Source organism: Podarcis melisellensis (genome assembly GCF_964234715.1).
Source record: "Podarcis melisellensis genome assembly, chromosome: 2".
NCBI classification, from domain to species: Eukaryota; Metazoa; Chordata; class Lepidosauria; order Squamata; family Lacertidae; genus Podarcis; species Podarcis melisellensis.
In genome coordinates, this window is record NC_138529.1 from 12,449,170 (window position 1) to 12,469,308 (window position 20,139).

At 50.8% G+C, this 20,139-nt stretch overlaps 1 protein-coding gene across 3 annotated transcripts in view; it reads left to right on the forward strand.

Moving 5' to 3' along the window:
• Positions 1 to 20,139, forward strand: part of CALCOCO1 (calcium binding and coiled-coil domain 1) — a 46,999-nt gene that overhangs the window by 6,725 nt on the left and 20,135 nt on the right. For all 3 annotated transcript variants that reach the window (XM_081898642.1, XM_081898641.1, XM_081898643.1), the window contains exons 2-8: positions 2,931 to 3,079; positions 10,298 to 10,403; positions 13,479 to 13,678; positions 14,973 to 15,131; positions 16,356 to 16,504; positions 17,250 to 17,340; positions 19,653 to 19,808. In XM_081898642.1, the coding sequence (XP_081754768.1) occupies positions 2,939 to 3,079; positions 10,298 to 10,403; positions 13,479 to 13,678; positions 14,973 to 15,131; positions 16,356 to 16,504; positions 17,250 to 17,340; positions 19,653 to 19,808 (1,002 nt within the window). In that variant the 5' untranslated portion in view covers positions 2,931 to 2,938. The remainder of the gene's footprint in view (positions 1 to 2,930; positions 3,080 to 10,297; positions 10,404 to 13,478; positions 13,679 to 14,972; positions 15,132 to 16,355; positions 16,505 to 17,249; positions 17,341 to 19,652; positions 19,809 to 20,139) is intronic.

Below are 20,139 nucleotides of genomic sequence, written 5' to 3' on the forward strand. Positions count from 1 at the left end.
CAGCAATTGGTATTCAGAAGTCTATTTCCTCTGGCAGCGAAGGGAACTGTCGTGGAAGATCCTGCTTCAAATCTCTGCCCATTCAGTAATGAAACTTGCTGCGTGGCTCGGAGGCAATGTCTCCCTCAGCCTATCATATTGGTTGTGTGAATCAAAGATTTGGATGCAGCCATGTGCCTTTTCCACTGAAGGTGACAGAGAAATTGTTGCGCTTAATTATAATAATGCCAAACAAACACCGATAAAGGTGGCCAACCTGTCTGGGTGTGGCTGTTCACTCCCTCCCACAACTCTGCATTGCACAGTTGTTGTCATTAGTTTTCAGGAAAGGAGCATGACCTGGTTGTGTCATTTCCTGTAACCAACATTGGTCTACCTCTGTGATTTTACAGAGGACGGAATCCAATCTCATGCTAAGTCTCTTGTTCTGCTGGTGCGAGAATTTCTCCTTGCCCGACAGGGCATTAACCCCTCTCTCCTCTCCCCCAGTCTAAATCTGCTGTAGGGCTTACCTCAACCCTCTAAAGCAAATTTGGGGAGTGTGTGGCGTGCACGATTGGGGGGGGGGGGTTGGCATTTGTGCTGCACAAGCAAAAAACCTTGCATTGGAAAGGCGCAGTTGGTGAATAATCCAGAATCTCCATGTTCGTTTTCTAAATCCCTTGCTCGCAGAATATCAACACGTTATCGCCTCTCTCTTTCTCCCCCCAAATTCCCCACTGCCACCACCCCTTGAAGCCTCATAGCTGCATATTCCTGCACTGATCCTAAGATTCCCTTCCAACTCTATGATTCTTCTGCCATGTCCTTAACTTAACCCGTTAGCCCTACTGAAACAACACCTTATATGCAATAGCGCTGAATCACATTCATTAAGTCTTTATCCTTGCCTCTCCTCTCCCTCTGTTGACTTTCCTCATTGTCTCAGTGCAGACTGTAAGCTCCTTGGAGCAGAGACTTGCCACACACACACACACTGCAATGCAGTGGTATAAATCAGCCGTGACACTTCATAATGAATAGGTCCTCGTAGTTGTGGAAATACAATCTGCAAAAGATCGAGGGGGTGATATTTCTGTGTCCTGCGTGGCTATGACCTTTCCTCGTGATCTCTATCAACGCTGCTCTGCAAATGCATCCCCCACTGCCCATTGCATCCTTACATTTCCCCTTCCTGCCTGAAGGCAACATTTTGCCGAAAGTTTCCTAGTTGTGCAGAACAAAAACACAAAACCCAGTTATTGGATTGGGAATGAAATGTGTCAAGGGTGGGGGGATCTCAGGCCTGGGCCCAGAATGTGGCCCTCCAGGGTTCGCTCTCTGGCCCTTAAAACTCTCACCAGGCCATGCTTCACAAACTTCCTTGAGTGCTTTGACTGCCGGAATGAGTTCTCACTTGCCTAGGTGGGAGGTTAGAGAGAGATGTGCAGAATCTAGCCTACTTTACAAAGGTGAAATTTGTGTTTGTTCCTCACAATATTTATCTGATGAAAGTAGGGATATCCTATTCCATCGTAATCATCATTTTACTATTTATACCCCATCTGACTGGGTTGCCCCGGCCACTCTGGGCAGCTTCCAAAATATATACAGACATAATAAAACACTAAGCATTTTTTTTAAAAAAAACTTCCCTATACAGGGCTGCCTTCAGATGTCTTCTAAAAGTTGTATAATTTATTATCTTCTTGGATCAGGGGTCACATAACTCCAGACCCTCCAACATTTCTCTGATGGAAATAGGGACATCCTTAGGAAAAGCAGGACATTCCGGGATCGAATTGGAAACCAGTACGGCTTCTGTAAATCTGGGACTGTCCCTGGAAAATAGGGACACGGGTCTTTTTTGCCTCCTATCAGTGGCATTTGGCCCTTGAAAGATTGCCCAGAATGTGGCCCTCAGACAGGAAATGGTTCCCCACCGCCGAAGTACATGAGATTAAGTACACATGTATAATAAGCACATAATTGCACTGCAGTCTTATTTTGATCCACGGAATTTGTAATTTGTTGGGGTAAGGGAGGATAACAAGGTCAGGCCTGATGCAATCACATCATCCAGATGTGGAAACCGAAACTGTGCTGAGAAGTTTGCATCTGAAGAATCAGCATAGTGCAAGCCTGTTTATTATTACAATCGTACCTCGGATGTTGAATGGAAATCCGTTCCGGAAGTTGGGTTGACTTCCAAAACGTTCGGACACCAAGACGCGGCTTCTGATTGGCTGCAGGAAGCTGCAGCCAATTGGATGTTGCTCTGGACATTGAGGTTCCAAAGAACGTTCACAAACTGAAACACTCCCTTCTGGGTTTGTGGCGTTCAGGAGCCAAAACAGTTTTTCCGGGTCATGTGGCCAGCATGTGTGAACCAGAGCAGTGCATGGAAATGCCGTTTACCTTCCCGCCAGAGCACTACCTATATATCTACTTGCACTTTGACGTGCTTTCAGACTGCTAGATTGGCAGGCGCTGAGACTGAACAACAGGAGCTCACCCCGTCATGGGAATTTGAACCACCAACCTTCTGATTGGCAAGTGGTTTGGACCACAGCGCCACCCGTGTCTCAGGAATAAATTCCATATTATTCAATGCAGCGTACTCCCATAAGGGTTGTAGCTTCGGTGTCTCCCCCCCCCCCCCAGCCTGGGCAGATATTTCTGTCGTGGAAGACAACATTCCACCCCACCCCCCTAAAAGAGAGAGAGATACTGGTCCCTGCCCCACTGAACTTACAACCTCGATTTCAACAGTGGGGAAGAGAAGCCAGATGAAATGTTCAGATGTTTGGTGGGTTGGGTGTCCATGCCTATGGAGCTAGTTCAGATTCCTGTCTTTCAGGGGGTTGGACTAGATGACCCATGGGGCCCCCTCCAACTGTACAATTCTTTGGCCTTCCTTACTCCACTAACCACCCTCATTTGCCTCACAGCCGCCAAGATGGAAGAAGTGCAGTCCCAACCCGGCGTGGCTTTCCTGAATGTGACCTCGAGCTATGTGCCCCATACCAAGGTGGAGTGTCACTACAGCCTGCCGCCTGGCATGAAGCCGTCCGCCAGAGACTGGATTGGGATATTTAAGGTATTTCAGCTGGGCAGTGGGGGGGGGGAGTGGGACACACTACAGTGTTAGAAACTCAGATATACAAGCTAGGCGCCAAATAGCTCCTTAAACCAAGGTTACAGTCACCAAAACAGAAAGTCTAGTTGCCCTTTGGGGGCAAGATGGCTCTAAAGTCTTGTTTTTTCAAATGATGGGCTGACTGTGATTGAGTCTCAGTTAAACATCTGGCTAATTCAGATGACAAACTTGAGCTAAGTTAAGAGCTTTGAGAACTTAAAGAAGTAAAGGCACTTGATTCAGGGATAGTCCAAATATCTATTGGCCTATTCCAACCTCTTTTTCTTAATGGTGACACGGACCATTCATAACGTAAGAATATTCTTCACAACTGTGAGCAGGACTGTGAGGTGGGGTAAGCTAAGACAAGCTGCAACAATTTTTATTTTATTTTTTGAAATAATTTTGATTTGATTTCACAAGTGTAAAATTATAACAATGCAAAATACATATCCATATTTAGAGATTTCTCCAAATCTCTAGACTTCCCACTTTCCTCTCTATGGGTCCTATTGTCAACCTTTTCAACTGCATACTATTTCATAATCTATACAGTGGTGCCCCGCAAGACGAATGCCTCGCAAGACGAAAAACCCGCAAGACGAAAGGGTTTTTCGGTTTGTGCGTCGCTTCGCTAGACGATTTTCCCTATGGGCTTGCTTCGCAAGACGAAAGCCCGTAGGGAAATATCCGGGGACCTCTTTTAAATGCTGGCGGTGGGGAGCAAAGCCTTCCCCCCCCTCCGGACTTCAGAAGAGGTCCAGGAAGGCCGGCGGGGGCGAAAGGTTTTGCTCCCCACCGCCAGCATTTTAAAAGCGGTCCGGGATAGCAGGGAAGCGCTTCCCGCTATCCCGGACGGCTTTTGAAGGCAGGCGGGGGGAGCCTTCAGAAGAGGTCCAGGACCTCTTCTGAAGTCCGGAGGGCAAAAGTCTTTGCTCCCCCCTGCCTGCCTTCCCGGGAGAGCGGAAAACGCAGCGCTGCCTTCCCGCTTTCCGCGGAAGGCAGGCAGGGGGGACAAAGACTTTTGCCCCCCGCCCGCCTTCGGAAGAGGTCCAGGACCTCTTCCGAAGGCGGGCGGGGGGCAAAAGTCTTTGTCCCCCCTGCCTGCCTTCCCGGGGGCTTTTAAATCGCCCCGGGACTGTCCCGGGGCAATTTAAAAGCCCCCGACGGCTTTTGAAGGCAGGCGGGGGGGAGCAAAGACTTTTGCCCCCCGCCAGCCTTCAGAAGAGGTCCAGGAAGGCCGGCGGGGGCGAAAGGCTTTGCTCCCCACCGCCAGCATTTTAAAAGCGGTCCGGGATAGCAGGGAAGCGCTTCCCGCTATCCCGGACGGCTTTTGAAGGCAGGCGGGGGGAGCAAAGACTTTTGCCTGCCGCCAGCCTTCAGAAGAGGTCCTGGACCTCTTCCGAAGGCGGGCGGGGGGGCAAAAGTCTTTGTCCCCCCTGCCTGCCTTCCGCGGAAAGCGGGAAGGCAGCGCTGTGTTTTCCACTCTCCCGGGAAGGCAGGCAGGGGGGAGCAAAGACTTTTGCCCCCCGCTCGCCTTCAGAAGAGGTCCTGGACCTCTTCCGAAGGCGGGCGGGGGGCAAAAGTCTTTGCTCCCCCCGCCTGCCTTCAAAAGCCGTCCGAGATAGCGGGAAGCGCTTCCCCCGGGAAGGCAGGCAGGGGGAGCAAAGACTTCCCCCCCTCCGGACTTCAGAAGAGGTCCAGGAAGGCCGGCGGGGGCGAAAGTCTTTGCTCCCCCCGTCTGCCTTCAAAAGCCGTCCGGGATAGCGGGAAGCGCTTCCCTGCTATCCCGGACCGCTTTTAAAATGCTGGCGATGGGGAGCAAAACCTTTCGCCCCCGCCGGCCTTCCTGGACCTCTTCTGATGTCCGGAGGGGGGGAAATCTTTGCTCCCCCTGCCTGCCTTCCCGGGGGCTTTTAAATCGCCCCAGACAGCCTCCGCTGTCCCAGGGTTTTTTAAAATGCTGGTGGGCGGCAGCGAAGGCTTCGCTGCCGCCCACCAGCATTTTAAGATTGCCCCGGACAGCCTCCGCTTCGCTACTGCCCGCCAGCATTCTAAAAAACCCCGGGACAGCGGAGGCAGTCTGGGGCGATCTTAAAATGCTGGCGGGGCGGCAGCGAAGCCTTCGCTGCCGCCCGCCAGCATTTTAAAAAACCCCGGGACAGCGGAGGCTGTCCGGGGCGATTTAAAAGCCCCCGGGAAGGCAGGCAGGGGGGACAAAGACTTTTGCCCCCCCCCCCAGCCTTCAGAAGAGGTCCTGGACCTCTTCCGAAGGCGGGCGGGGGGCAAAAGTCTTTGTCCCCCCTGCCTGCCTTCCAGGACCTCTTCTGAAGGCTGGCGGGGGGCAAAAGTCTTTGTCCCCCCTGCCTGCCTTCCCGGGGGCTTTTAAATCGCCCCGGGACTGTCCCGGGGCAATTTAAAAGCCCCCGACGGCTTTTGAAGGCAGGCGGGGGGGAGCAAAGACTTTTGCCCCCCGCCAGCCTTCAGAAGAGGTCCAGGAAGGCCGGCGGGGGCGAAAGGCTTTGCTCCCCACCGCCAGCATTTTAAAAGCGGTCCGGGATAGCAGGGAAGCGCTTCCCGCTATCCCGGACGGCTTTTGAAGGCAGGCGGGGGGAGCAAAGACTTTTGCCTGCCGCCAGCCTTCAGAAGAGGTCCTGGACCTCTTCCGAAGGCGGGCGGGGGGCCAAAAGTCTTTGTCCCCCCTGCCTGCCTTCCGCGGAAAGCGGGAAGGCAGCGCTGTGTTTTCCACTCTCCCGGGAAGGCAGGCAGGGGGGAGCAAAGACTTTTGCCCCCCGCTCGCCTTCAGAAGAGGTCCTGGACCTCTTCCGAAGGCGGGCGGGGGGCAAAAGTCTTTGCTCCCCCCGCCTGCCTTCAAAAGCCGTCCGAGATAGCGGGAAGCGCTTCCCCCGGGAAGGCAGGCAGGGGGAGCAAAGACTTCCCCCCCTCCGGACTTCAGAAGAGGTCCAGGAAGGCCGGCGGGGGCGAAAGTCTTTGCTCCCCCCGTCTGCCTTCAAAAGCCGTCCGGGATAGCGGGAAGCGCTTCCCTGCTATCCCGGACCGCTTTTAAAATGCTGGCGGTGGGGAGCAAAACCTTTCGCCCCCGCCGGCCTTCCTGGACCTCTTCTGATGTCCGGAGGGGGGGAAATCTTTGCTCCCCCTGCCTGCCTTCCCGGGGGCTTTTAAATCGCCCCAGACAGCCTCCGCTGTCCCGGGGTTTTTTAAAATGCTGGTGGGCGGCAGCGAAGGCTTCGCTGCCGCCCACCAGCATTTTAAGATTGCCCCGGACAGCCTCCGCTTCGCTACTGCCCGCCAGCATTCTAAAAAACCCCGGGACAGCGGAGGCAGTCTGGGGCGATCTTAAAATGCTGGCGGGGCGGCAGCGAAGCCTTCGCTGCCGCCCGCCAGCATTTTAAAAAACCCCAGGACAGCGGAGGCTGTCCGGGGCGATTTAAAAGCCCCCGGGAAGGCAGGCAGGGGGGACAAAGACTTTTGCCCCCCCCCAGCCTTCAGAAGAGGTCCTGGACCTCTTCCGAAGGCGGGCGGGGGGCAAAAGTCTTTGTCCCCCCTGCCTGCCTTCCAGGACCTCTTCTGAAGGCTGGCGGGGGGCAAAAGTCTTTGTCCCCCCTGCCTGCCTTCCCGGGGGCTTTTAAATCGCCCCGGGACAGTCCCGGGGCGATTTAAAAGCCTCCGGACGGCTTTTGAAGGCAGGCGGGGGGGAGCAAAGACTTTTGCCCCCCGCCCGCCTTCAGAAGAGGTCCTGGACCTCTTCCGAAGGCGGGCGGGGGGCAAAAGTCTTTGTCCCCCCTGCCTGCCTTCCCGGGGGCTTTTAAATCGCCCCGGGACTGTCTTAAATCGCCCCGGGGCTGCCTTCGCTGCCGCCCGCCAGCATTTTAAAAAAACCTCGGCCAGCGGAGAAGTCCTCTGCTGTCCCGGGGGTTTTTTAAAATGCTGGGGGTGGGAAGAAGAGCCCTTGTCCGCCCCCCCCCCAGCCTTCAGAAGAGGTCCGCGGACAGACTGTCCCCGGACCTTGTCTGAAGGTGGTTTCCATAGGAACGCATTAATTAATTTTCAATGCATTCCTATGGGAAACCGTGCTTCGCAAGACGAAAAACTCGCAAGACGAAAGAACTTGCGGAACGAATTGATTTTGTCTTGCGAGGCACCACTGTATTTTATATTTCTCCATTTTATCCGCAATATTTACTACATTACAAGTGTTATTTCAATCCTGCTAATGTTTTCATCTGCTTACATTGGTCTGTCAGGTCAATTGTAATTTCCCCACATTCTTTATTAAAGTTTTGGTCATCTTGGTTCCTGAGCTTTCCAGTCAGTTTTGTCATTTCAGCATAATCCAACAGCTTAGTTTGCCATTCTTCTCTGGTGGGGACTTTGTCTTCTTTCCATCTCTGGACTGGTAACATCCATGCAGCTGTTGTCGCGTACATAAAAAGTCTTTTCTGCTCCCTAGGAATATCAATACCTATAATTCCTAATAGAAAAGTGTCTGGGTTTTTTTCAATTCATTATATATCATTTCCCAGAATGCTTTTATTACCTTACAGGTCCACCACACATGGTAAAAGGTGCCTTCCTTTTCTTTACATTTCTAGCTGATTATTGTACTTGTCTTATACATTTTTGCTGACATACAGGCTGCAACAGTTGTTCACTGCTCCTGCTCAGGCTGCATAGGAAATAAACGTTTTTGATCCAGAAATTCATTCTGACTGTGCAGATAAAATATAACAGATAGAATTATACAGGATGGTGTATTAGCGTGTGAAAACAGTCCAGATTCAATTATCCCCAGGCATGTACCTCCAGACGGTGGAGGTGTCAGGCATCTTTACTTGGTCACAAGTTGTTGGAAGCCAGGTGTGAAATGTGCCCAGCACCTGACTAATTTTGAACACAGGACACATACCGTATTTTTCGCTCCATAAGACGCACTTTTCCCCTCCTAAAAAGTAAGGGGGAATGTGTGTGCGTCTTATGGAGCGAATGCAGGCGGGAGGCTCTGCTCAGCACTCCCTTTAAAGAGCCGCGTGGAGCGTGTGTGCAGCTCTTGGGGGCTTTTCCCCGAGGAGGGAGGAGGGCTGCCCTTCTCCCTCCTCCCTCCTCGGGAAAAAGCCCCCAAGAGCCACACACAAACTTTAAAGGGAGCACGGCTCTTGGGGGAGCCTTCATCCCGCTGCCCGGGAGAAGCTGCGCACAGCTATTCCATAAGCCAGGACAGCAAGAGGCTATCCCAGAAGTCAGATCCCTCTTAGTGTTCTGGCTTCTGGGATTCAGAATATTTTTTTTCTTGTTTCCCTCCTCCAAAAACTAGGTGCGTCTTATAGAGCGAAAAATACGGTATGTTCTCATTTCCCTCAGCTGTTGCTTTATTGCCTTTATATATGCCACCCTTTTCTCCAAAGAGCTTGAGGCGGCATATCTTGCTCTCCCACACCCCATGCCACCCCACCCCCACAACAACCCTGTGAGGTGAATAAGCCTGATAGGCTGTCATTGACCCAAGGTCACCCAGTGAGCTTTATGGCCAGGTAAGGATTTGAACCCTGGCTTCCCGGACCCTCACTCAAAGAGGGCCTTGATTGCACTGTTGATGCACACAATTGTCAATTCTGGTCTGCACAGAGAGCAGAATGAGATGGGAGAGTCCTGAAGGCGGAGAGTGGGCTATACCACTTCAGACTGCCAGTGACGAGGGTGTCTCATTTTCGCGGTGTTCTTCCACATTTCATTTTTTTTAGGGAGCTTTGTAAATAGAACGCCAACACAGTAGGCGGTTGATGTTCTCGTTCTCCCACTTTGAGCCTGCTGTTACAGGATGTTCTATATACAAGGGAGCGTTAAAAATGCCATTTCTTCCCTTCCACCCTGCTCCACGTCTAAGACCCAGCGTCCATCCAGTGTGGTCCTTGGGGGAAGGGGAAGGGAGGAGAGAGAAAAGGAGGAACACAGTCCCTTTGTGCAGCACAGTGGAGGGCTGTTTATGCAGGCGCAGGCTGTGGGTTTCCTTTTCTGTCCAGCTCTCATTAGAAATTGAAATTCAGGGACCCAAGTCAGTATGATTCCTTCCTTCATGCCCCCAACAGTACTGGAGAAATGGCTTCACAACTCAAAGTGAATTTGCGGGGGGGGGGGGGAGGGAAAGCCTGTGATAGATAGATAGATAGATAGATAGATAGATAGATAGATAGATAGATAGATAGATAGAATTTATTACAGTCAAAGACCAGCTCGCATAACACAATAAAAACAGCGTTCATAAAGATAAAATATACAATCAGAGCAGATTGCAGCAATAGCTCATGAGTTAAAATTGAGATACTGTGGTACCTCAGGTTAAGTACTTAATTCGTTCCGGAGGTCCGTACTTAACCTGAAACTGTTCTTAACCTGAAGCACTACTTCAGCTAATGGGGCCTCCTGCTGCCACACCGCCAGAACCCGATTTCTGTTCTCATCCTGAAGCAAAGTTCTTAACCTGAAGCACTATTTCTGGGTTAGCGGAGTCTGTAACCTGAAGTACATGTAACCTGAAGTGTATGTAACCTGAGGTACCACTGTATATACATACACCTGTACAACTGAGATTTGGGCTACCATAAAAGTTGACCCTGAGGCTCCCCAAAGGGCGACTTCAGCTTTTCCCTAGTGTTAAGTTGTGGGTTGACCTAGCAGACGACACAGCGATTTCTCTAAAGCAGCTCTTTATTTTGTAAGCTGGAACAGAACTAAGCTGAGGAGCTCAGTCACCCTTCTTATATACAGCTCCATATTGTTTCTAAACATTGTTAGGTGGGCTTCCCCAAGTCCCCCTATCTGATTTTCATTTTACCTCATCTTTAGCTGTTTACAGTGGTACCTCAGCTTAAGTACTTAATGCGTTTCGGAAGTCTGTTCTTAACCTGAAACTGTTCTTAACCTGAAGCACCAATTTAGCTAATGGGGTCTCCTGCTGCCGCCGGAGCACAATTTCTGTTCTCATCCTGAAGCAAAGTTCTTAACCCAAGGTAATATTTCTGGGTTAGCGGAATCTGTAACCTGAAGCGTATGTAACCTGAAGCGTATGTAACCCGAGGTATCACTGTACATATATAGTAATTTTTAACCATTTTTTAAATCACACTTACTTTTACCATAAAAATCTTCACATTTTATCACTAGGTGGAGTCCTCTTCAGTGCGTGATTATTATACCTTTGTGTGGTGCACAGTTCCAGATGGAGGAGCTTCTGCAGGAGCCCTTCTTCACTGTAACGTTCAGTTCCAAGGTGGGTGCTAGGAGGTCCGATGGTCCGCAGCAGGTTACTCATGGCTAGAGATGCCAAAAGGTAAAGGTACCCCTGCCCATACGGGCCAGTCATGTCTGACTCTAGGGTTGTGTGCTCATCTCACTTAAGAGGCCAGGGGCCAGCGCTGTCCGGAGACACTTCCGGGTCACGTGGCCAGCGTGACGAAGCTGCTTTGGCGACCTGGCACCAGCGCAGCACACGGAAACGCCATTTACCTTCCTGCTATAAAGCGGTACCTATTTATCTACTTGCGCTTAGGGGTGCTATCAAACTGCTAGGTGGGCAGGAGCTGGGACCGAAAGACGGGAGCTCACCCCACCGCGGGGATTCGAACCACCGACCATGCGATCGGCAAGCCCTAGGCGCTGAGGTTTTACCCACAGCGTCACTCGCGTCCCAGAGATGCCAAAGCAATACTTAAATTGTGCTTTTCTAAAACAAGGCGGGGTGGCGCTGTGGTCTAAACCACAGAGCCTAGGGCTTACCAATCGGAAGGTCGGCGGTTCGAATCCCCGCGACGAGGTGAGCTCCCGTTACTGGGTCCCTGCTCCTGCCAACCTAGCAGTTCGAAAGCACACCAGTCCAAGTAGATAAATAGGTACCGCTGCAGTTTGAAGTTACAGTGGTGCCTCGCAAGACGAAATTAATTTGTTCCACGAATTTTTTCGTCTAGCGAATTTTTCGTCTTGCGAAGCACAAAATCCCATAGGAATGCATTGAAAATCAATTAATGCGTTCCTATGGTCAAAAAAGTCCAAACAAAGCCAAATTTGGTACAACAAGAGTTTATTAAGTGCTCTTTAAAGTCACACATACTGTAAAGAGCATTTCAAAATTCAAACCCAGAATTTTTTTAAAAAAACAGCAGAGTGGCCCAATGGTCACAGAAAATCATAAAAATGCAGGGAAAAAACCACAAGCTTCCAGATTCTTGCAAACCCCTCCCCAACTGTTCCCCCAGCCACCCAGCACACAGAAATTCAAATCCAGAAATTTTTTAAAAAAACAGCAGAGTGGCCCAATGGTCACAGAAAATCATAAAAATGCAGGAAAAAAAACCACAAGCTTCCAGATTCTTGTAAACCCCTCCCCAACTGTTCCCCCAGCCACCCAGCACACAGAAATTCAAATCCAGATTTTTATCATAAAAATGCAGAAAAAAAAACAAGCTTCCAGATTCTTGCAAACTCCTCCCCAACACCAAGTCCTTGAATTCCAAACACCCCAACCCAAAATATAACCCCCCCAAAAAAAGTTTTAAAAGCTTAACTTACCAAATGGCTGCAAAAGAAGTTTTGGAAAAGCTTCAAAAAATCACCAAAGTCTTTAAAAACCTCAAAAAAGGCTACTATGTACACTGCGTTCTATGAGTTGCTCCTCAAAGTCAAGTCGCAACTGTATTAATTGTGTTAAGAAAAAGGAAACAAACTTGCAAGACGTTTTCGTCTTGCGAAGCAAGCCCATAGGGAAATTCGTCTTGCGAAGCAGCTCAAAAAACGGAAAACCCTTTCGTCTAGCGAGTTTTCCGTCTTGCAAGGCATTCGTCTTGCGGGGCACCACTGTAAATGGCGTTTCCGCGCACTGCTCTGGTTCACCATGCTGGCCACATGACCCGGAAGCTGTCTGCAGACAAATGCCGGCTCCCTCGGCCTATAGAGTGAGATGAGCGTGCAACCCCAAAGTCATCCGCGACTGGACCTAACGGCCAAGGGTTCCTTTACCTTAACCAAGGCAGAAAGGTGACTCAGAAATCATAGAAGGGGACAGGTGGTAACCACAGGACCCTGCTGCATTTGGTTTGAGCAACGATTTTGACTTGTCCTTTGTTTTCAAAACCCATGCATAAGTTCAAAAGCACGCACATATGTGGATGGGAGTCAGCTAATTAATTCCATCAGCGGAAACTCTCCGCAAGAACGGTAGCTTGCCCAAGGGGGCTTTCCCCCACTCTCCCCCCCCATGTGTCCCCTGTCCCCTGAAATTGACTCTTGGAAGAGTTAGGAGAACCCCTGGAATAGCATATGGGGGTGGAGAGGGGGGTGTTCTACCATCTGGCAAGCCAAAATATTTGCCCTGACAAAATGATTGCCTTAGCATGATGTTGAATTCCTCCCATACTAGGCTTTGCCTTTTTGAAAAAATGCTTCTATCCATAGCCATTCGCTCAGCTGCTGTGACATCACAGAATGCTCGTAAGCATTCTGACCAATGAAGAAGTGCTACCTTGTTTTTTTTACTACTACTGTTACACAACTGTTAAATTTATATAAAGTCTCTTTATAAAATAAATTCAGAGCAGCTTTGACTGAATGCAGTTTTCATGAAATACAAATAAGAGAGGAAGCCAACCAACCTCAAGAGCAGGCATAGGCAAACTCAGCCCTCCAGATGTTTTGGGAATACAACTCCCATCATCCCTGACCACTGGTCTTGTTAGCTAGGGATGATGGGAGTTGTAGTCCCAAAACATCTTGAGGGCCGAGTTTGCCTATGCCTGCTCAAGAGCATGGGTCAGCAAACTAAGGCCTGCGGGCCGGATCAGGCCCAATTGCCTTATGGATCTGGCCCACAGACGGTCTGAGAATCACCGTGTGGATCGCCATTGCTCGCGTTCTTTCCCTCTCCCTCACACGGTGGCGGCAGCTCCTCCCTCCCTCCTCCTGGCTTCTCCCTGCCCTGCCTAGAGGAGGAAGGGGACTGGGCTTTGGTGGTGCCAGCAGCAGCGCTTGAGCGGCCGCCATTTTAAGCAGCCCCTCTCCGGAGCCTTTTCGCATGCCGCTCATCGTCCCTCTGCCATAAACCCCTGCCGCTCGCAAGACACAGGTAAGCAGCCACCAGGGCTCATGGTGCTCTTGCATCATTTATTTTTTTCCAAAATATAGTCCAGCCCCCCACAAGGTCTGAGGGGCAGTGGACTGGCCCCCTGCTGAAAAAGTTTGCTGACCCCTGCTAAAGAGCCTAATTTCTTTCCTTTGCTGCGGTGTCAACCATTTTGCTTTCTTCAGACTGTACGTAACACAGATCAGTAAACAAACCCACTTGTTGTGTTTACAGCCAGCTACTTGCCCAAGCCAGGCCCCCAGCAGTACCAGTTCCGCTATGTGGATCGCCGTGGGGAGGTGCGTGGTCAAAGCTCCCCTTTCCAGTTCAGCGAGCCGCGGCCCATGGACGAGCTCGTCACCCTGGAGGAGGCGAGCGATGACGGTGGGGGCACCGACATGTTGCTGGTGGTTCCCAAGGCTGCCCTGCTGGAGGTAACGTACTCCCAAGCAACACCCTGAATTTCAGAATCCCCCGGACTGTTCAGCCTGGTGGATCATTTGCCCAACAATGCCCATCATCCCTAGCCCTTGGCTGTACCATTCCATGCTGATGGGAGCTGGGAGCCCAGTAAAATCCACACAGGTTTCCCAACACTAAAATAATGACTTGGCCTTGAAAGCAACATGGTACGGTCTTTCCCAAACTGTACCACATCGGTCTGCAGGAGGGGAATCGCATCTTTGAATTCTCCCTGTGGAAGCAGTCTTCCTGTAGATGGAAAGCTAATTTGTCTAGTAAAAGACTACGCTAATCTTCTTCTCTCTGGTTTCCATGTCCAGCAGTGGTGTGTGTCTCTTTTAATAAATTTAGAGCACTCACATATCTGCCCCTTCAAGTCTTTTTTCCCCATTTCATTTCACTTTTAATTTGTATACCGCCTTTCTAAATTACTGTATTCAAGGCGGCTTACAAGCTCTGGAAACAACAAAAGAGACAGCAAAGATCACACACCTAACAACAACCTGATCTGATACCAAAAAAGCCATGATAAAAGCATAACTTTAAAATAAACAGCCTGTATCAAATAAAAGCAATATGCAACAATCCATTAGAATGTAATTGTAAATAGTAAAATGAAATATCGGCAAATAATAATTAAACAGTTTATACTGAACCATTACAATAATCACTAAAAACAAGTCGCAATGCATAAAATACCACAAAAGTATACAAAAGAATCAAATTGAGGGGGAAAGGACACACAGCGTATAAATATATACAGTGGATGCTTGGGTTGTGAACGTGATCCGTGCAGGAGGCACGTTCGCAACCTGCAGAGTTCGCAACCCGCAGTGCTGCGTCTGCGCATGCGTGGGTTGCGATTCGGTGCTTCTGCGCATGCGCGACCGCTGAAACCCGGAAGTAACCTGTTCCGGTACTTCCAGGTTTTCGGCGTGTCCGTAACGCAAAAAAACGCAACCTGAAGTGTAACCCAATGTATGACTTTGTGTGTGTGTGTGTGTGTGTGTGTAAAAATCCCTGAGCTTCTCTCTTCCCAGCTCCTTCTGCTGTCCTCAAAGTCATGGTCTAGGAAAGCTCCTCATCAGTTAACAGCCCAGAGGGGCTCTGTCATGCTGTTTCTTCTGAGCCATCTCTCAATTCCAACCCTGTGTGATAGCAACACAGGGATGGTGACTTTAAGGTAGCGGCTTAAGCAAGTCTGCTAAACGTGTTCCCTGGCCTCCAATGAAGCCTCGCGGGTGTCTCTCCTTATATCCTTCACAGACGCAGTTGGAAGAGAGCCGGCAGGAGCAAGGAGCCCTGCTGCAGGAGTCGTGCCGCCTGAAGGATGAGGTTCAGGAGCTGAGAAGTCGTGTGGCAGAGCTGGAAGCAGTCCTGGGCACACTTCGGGATGAGCACACCAAGCTGGCTGCACAGTACAAGGCAAGAGAGGAAGCCCAGCGATCTGGGAATTCTCAATCTCTCCAGGTCCCCAAAGCTACTCAGGGCCAGAGGGGAATTGTGCCCTGTTCTTCTGCCTTGAGAAGGGTCTGCCTGTCATAGCCTCTTTGTTAGACACGGGCAACTCCTCACAATGTCACCGTCTGTCTCCCAGTGGAATGGCTCGTGCGATTCATTCCTTCATTCGTTTAAGATTTATGCACTGCCCTTCAAGCACTTTGAACGTTAAAATGTTTTAAATGCCATGAAGTACCTAATACACAAAATAAAAGCATCTGATCTGTGGAAACAACACCAAACTAGTCCAAGTAAAATGAATCAACGGATGTTATAAAGCCTGAAAAAAATGAAAAAGTTATTTGATTTAAAGACATCAGCGTAGTTATTGCTCTTCAGATAGCTGGGGCAGTGGTGTAGCGGGGGGAGGGGCACGAGGGACTGTTGTCCAGGTGCAAAATTTCAAAAGAAAAACAAACCACTTTGAGGGTTTTATGTTTAGCAACCAAGTGGTGTAAAAATGTCATGAAATTATTATTATTAATAATAATAATAATAATAAATGGCTGCCTCAGCTTTCCCCTCCCCAGCTTCCCTCTCCCTGCTGGGAACACCCTTCCCCACCACCATGACCAACACTGCCCCAGCCCTGACAGGAACCACGGGTTAGTAGGTGTAATACTTGCCTTGCCCCGGGAGCCAGCAACCCACGCTACACCACTGATATGATAGATTATGATAGTCTTTTTTAAAAAAATAGAAGCTGCCCATCTAGTTCCACTCTGATCCATTCATCTTACCCATTCATCTTGGAATCACTGTCATGCTAGCTCCTGATTGTCACAATGCCACCTAGCCAGACACCACCTAACCAATCAGCTTTAGTTGCATAGTGATGTCACTGTAGACAAGAAATAGCAAAGAGGAGTAGCAGCAACCTAAATAAATGAGCAAATAAATAAATGGAAATGTGCTGAGAAGCCACTGAAAAGGGAGGTATAGATTTCAGGGTGTAGAAAAGAAGTAGGAAGAATTTACGTGATGGTCGCCTTGTGCTCAGATACTACGCATGCCTGTAGGCTGTGTTTCCTTCCTTGGAACTACCAGGTTTTCTGCCACACACACATTATCAGAAGTATTGTGTTATGTCTCAAGCATCCGCCCAATGCCATGAATGTTGCTCACTTCTCCATCTCCCCATGCTACCAGGAATTATCGAATTCTTTTGCGGAAGTATCCGAGCAGAGAGATACACTAAGCCTCCAAGAAGCTGAGCACGTGGCCCGAATCCGAGAGCTGGAGGGTGACATCCAGGCCATGGGTGAGAAGATGCTGCAAAGAGAGACGGAGTTAGACAGGTGAGGGTCATGGCTCAATGTCTGGTGCCATATGGCCTAGTTGCCATGGTACAACAACAACAACAACAACAACAATAATAATAATAATAATTAATAATAATTTATTATTTATACCCCGCCCATCTGGCTGAGTTTCCCCAGCTGCTCTGGGCGGCTCCCAATCAAGTGTTAAAAACAGTACAGCGTTAAATATTAAAAACTTCCCTGAACAGGGCTGCCTTAAGATGTCTTCTGAATGTCAGATAGTTGTTTATCTCTTTGACATCCTATGGGAGGGCGTTCCACAGGGCGGGCGCCACTACCAAGAAGGCCCTCAGAGCTGTACCTCAGCGTCCGGGCTGAACGATGGGGGTGGAGATGCTCCTTCAGGTATACTGGGCCGAGGCCGTTCAGGGCTTTCAAGGTCAGCACCAACACTTTGAATCATGCTCGGAAACATATTGGGAGCCAATGCAGATCTCTCAGGACCGGTGTTATGTAGTCCCGGCGGCTGCTCCCAGTCACCAGTCTGGCTGCCACATTCTGGATTAATTGCAGTTTCCGGGTCACCTTCACCTTACCATGTAATTCCCTAAGCTTACCTGCCCACCATCACAGTTGGCGGCCTCCACTATGGCTTACAAACTGAGCTGAGTCCTTCAGAGGGTGCTAATTCTTTTTTCAGCCTTGTTCATACTCTGGCCCACAAGCTGAGTAGGTCCACTGCTTCTCACCCCACCCTCTCCTTTCTCCTTTTGGGCCCCAGAATGAAAGATACTGTCAAGTCTCTGCTGCGTGAACAGGAGCAGATTCACAACCAGCTCAAAGAGGAGAATGCGGAGAAGGAGCAGTACCAGGTGAGTGCTAAATCTCAGGCGTGTGGGCCAAATGTGGCCCCGGGGCCTCTCTTCCTGGCCCTCAGAGCTCTCTCCAGGCCACACCCCTCGCTGGCCCTTAAGTGTTTTTGCCTGGCTAGAATGCATCCTTGCTTCCCTGGACAGAGTGGAGTGCTAGCCTACTACACAAAGGTAAAATTTGTGTCAGTTGTTCTTTGCCTCTGGACCTGCTCACTAGGGCTGGGCGATATATCGAGATATCATCCAAAACCGATTTGAACTCCATATTGATATATTGGTTTCATAGTTTTTGACCTGGCAATATATCGCAAATCAGGATCTGTGTTAGGGCTGACCAACGTAACATCCAAAACTGGTTACAAGTCCATATAATGATATTGGTTTCATAATTTTTGATCTGGCAAAACATGATGTTAGTGTGTGCTATGCAAAAATCACAATGTGGGAAAACTGTGAAGCCAGCCCATGCCTCTACATAGCTCCATCTTTATTTCAGACATTGTAATATATCAGTACAGTGGTACCCCGCAAGACGAACGCCTTGCGAGACGAAAAACTCGCAAAACGAAAGGTTTTTTCGTTTTCGAGTTGCCTCGCAAGACGAATTTCCCTATGGGCTTGCTTCGCAAAACGAAGCTTGCCCAGGGGACAGCGGGTCTTCTCTTTTGAAGCAAGGGGCAGCGGGGAGAAGCGATCTTCTCCCCGCAGCCCCAGGTCCGGGGACAGCGGGAAGCGCTTCCCGCTGCCCCCGGACCTCTTTTGAAGCAAGGGGCTGTGGGGAGATCGCTTCTCCCCACCGCCCCTTGCTTCAAAAGAGGTCCGGGGACAGCGGGAAGCGCTTCGCGCTGCCCCCGGACCTCTTTTGAAGCAAGGGTTTGCGGGAACACCTGCTCCGAAGCGGGGCGGGGGGCGGGAACACCTGCCCCAGCTGCCCCGCTTCGGAACGCTGCTCCGAAGCGGGGCGGGGGGGCGGGAACACCTGCCCCAGCCGCCCGGCTTCGGAACGATGCCCCGATGCCGGGCGGTGGGGCGGGAACCTCTCCCCCCGCCGCCGGGCATCGGAACGATGCCCCGATGCCGGGCGGTGGGGCGGGAACCTCTCCCCCCGCCGCCGGGCATCGGAACGATGCCCCGATGCCGGGCGGTGGGGCGGGAACCTCTCCCCCCGCCGCCCGGCATCGGAACGATGCCCCGATGCCTGGCGGTGGGGCGGGAACCTCTCCCCCCGCCGCCGGGCATCGGAACGATGCCCCGATGCCGGGCGGTGGGGCGGGAACCTCTCCCCCCGCCGCCCGGCATCGGAACGATGCCCCGATGCCGGGCGGTGGGGCGGGAACCTCTCCCCCCGCCGCCCGGCATCGGAACGAGGTCCTGGACCTCTTCTGAAGGCAGGCGGGGGCAAAAGTCTTTGCTCCCCCCGCCTGCCTTCCCGGGACAGCGGAGACTTCTCCACTGCCCCGGGCGATCTTAAAATGCTGGCGGGCAGGAGCGAAGCGTTCGCTGCCGACCCCCAGCATTTTAAAATCTCCTTGGGGCAGCGGAGACTTCGCTCCCGCCCGCCAGCATTTTAAAATCGCCCCGGGACAGCAGGGGCTTTTAAAATGCTGGCGGTCGGCAGCAAAGCCCTCCTGTCCCCGGAGCTTGCGGGGCGGGAGGTGGGAAGAAGGGCTTTTCTTCCCACCACCAGCCTTCAGAACAGCCTTCTGAAGGCTGGCAGTGGGAAGAAAAGCCCTTGTCCCCCCCCCCAGCCTTCAGAAGAGGTCGGGGGACAGACTGTCCCCGGACCTGGTCTGAAGGCGGTTTCCCTAGGAACGCATTAATTGATTTTCAATGCATTCCTATGGGAAACCGTGCATCGCAAGACGAAAAAACCGCAAGACGAAGAGACTTGCGGAACGAATTAATTTCGTCTTGCGAGGCACCACTGTATATCATGGTGTTTAGTTGGCGATATATCACAAAGTTGAAAACCAGCTCCATCCTTTTTCCAGACATTGTTAAAAATGATTCTATTGCGATGTTTAACGAAGTTGGAAACCAAATATCACCCAGCCCTACTGTTCGCGTCTGCATAACTCCATTCTTATTTTAGACAACATGATATATTGGTTTGTTTAGCTGGTGATAAATCACAGCGTTGAAAACTAGATCTCACCAAGCCCTATTGCCGTTGGGATGTTGACCCCAAAAGGCTTCCCAGAAGGGAATGAGGTCCTTGAGTAGACCAAATCGGAGAGTAGGAACTCTGAGTCAATGGAAGGGAAGTATCGCAGCCTCAAAATTGTGACTATGACCTCCTTTCTCCTTCTCAGGTAAAGCTGCAGGCCTCAGAAGAGGAGAGCCGCAGCCTGGCCTCTGATCTTCAGGAAGCGAAGACCCTCCATGGGGAGAAGGTCTCGCAGACTCTGGGGCTGCAGGAGGACATCAGCAAATTGCAGCAGAAGCTGACAGCTGCTAATCGCCGCACCGTAAGTGCCGGACGGCAGAATATTCTGAACCACAGCAAGGCACTCTGTCTCCAAGGCAGTGGTGTTTACAGTGTTGGGCTTGGGAGACCAGGGCTCAAATCCCCACTCAGACATGAAACTAGGCTGGGTGACCTTGGGCCAGGGACTGTCTCTCAGCCCAACATATCTCGCTGGGTTGTTGTGAGGATAAATGGAGCGGGAGAGGACCGCATATATAGCTTTGAGCTCCTTGCAGGAAAAGGCAGGATATGAATGTAACCATGAAATAAAGCAGTGGGGACTCAATTTTCCCCTCCCACCGCCATTCTAAAGGTAAAGGGACCCCTGACCA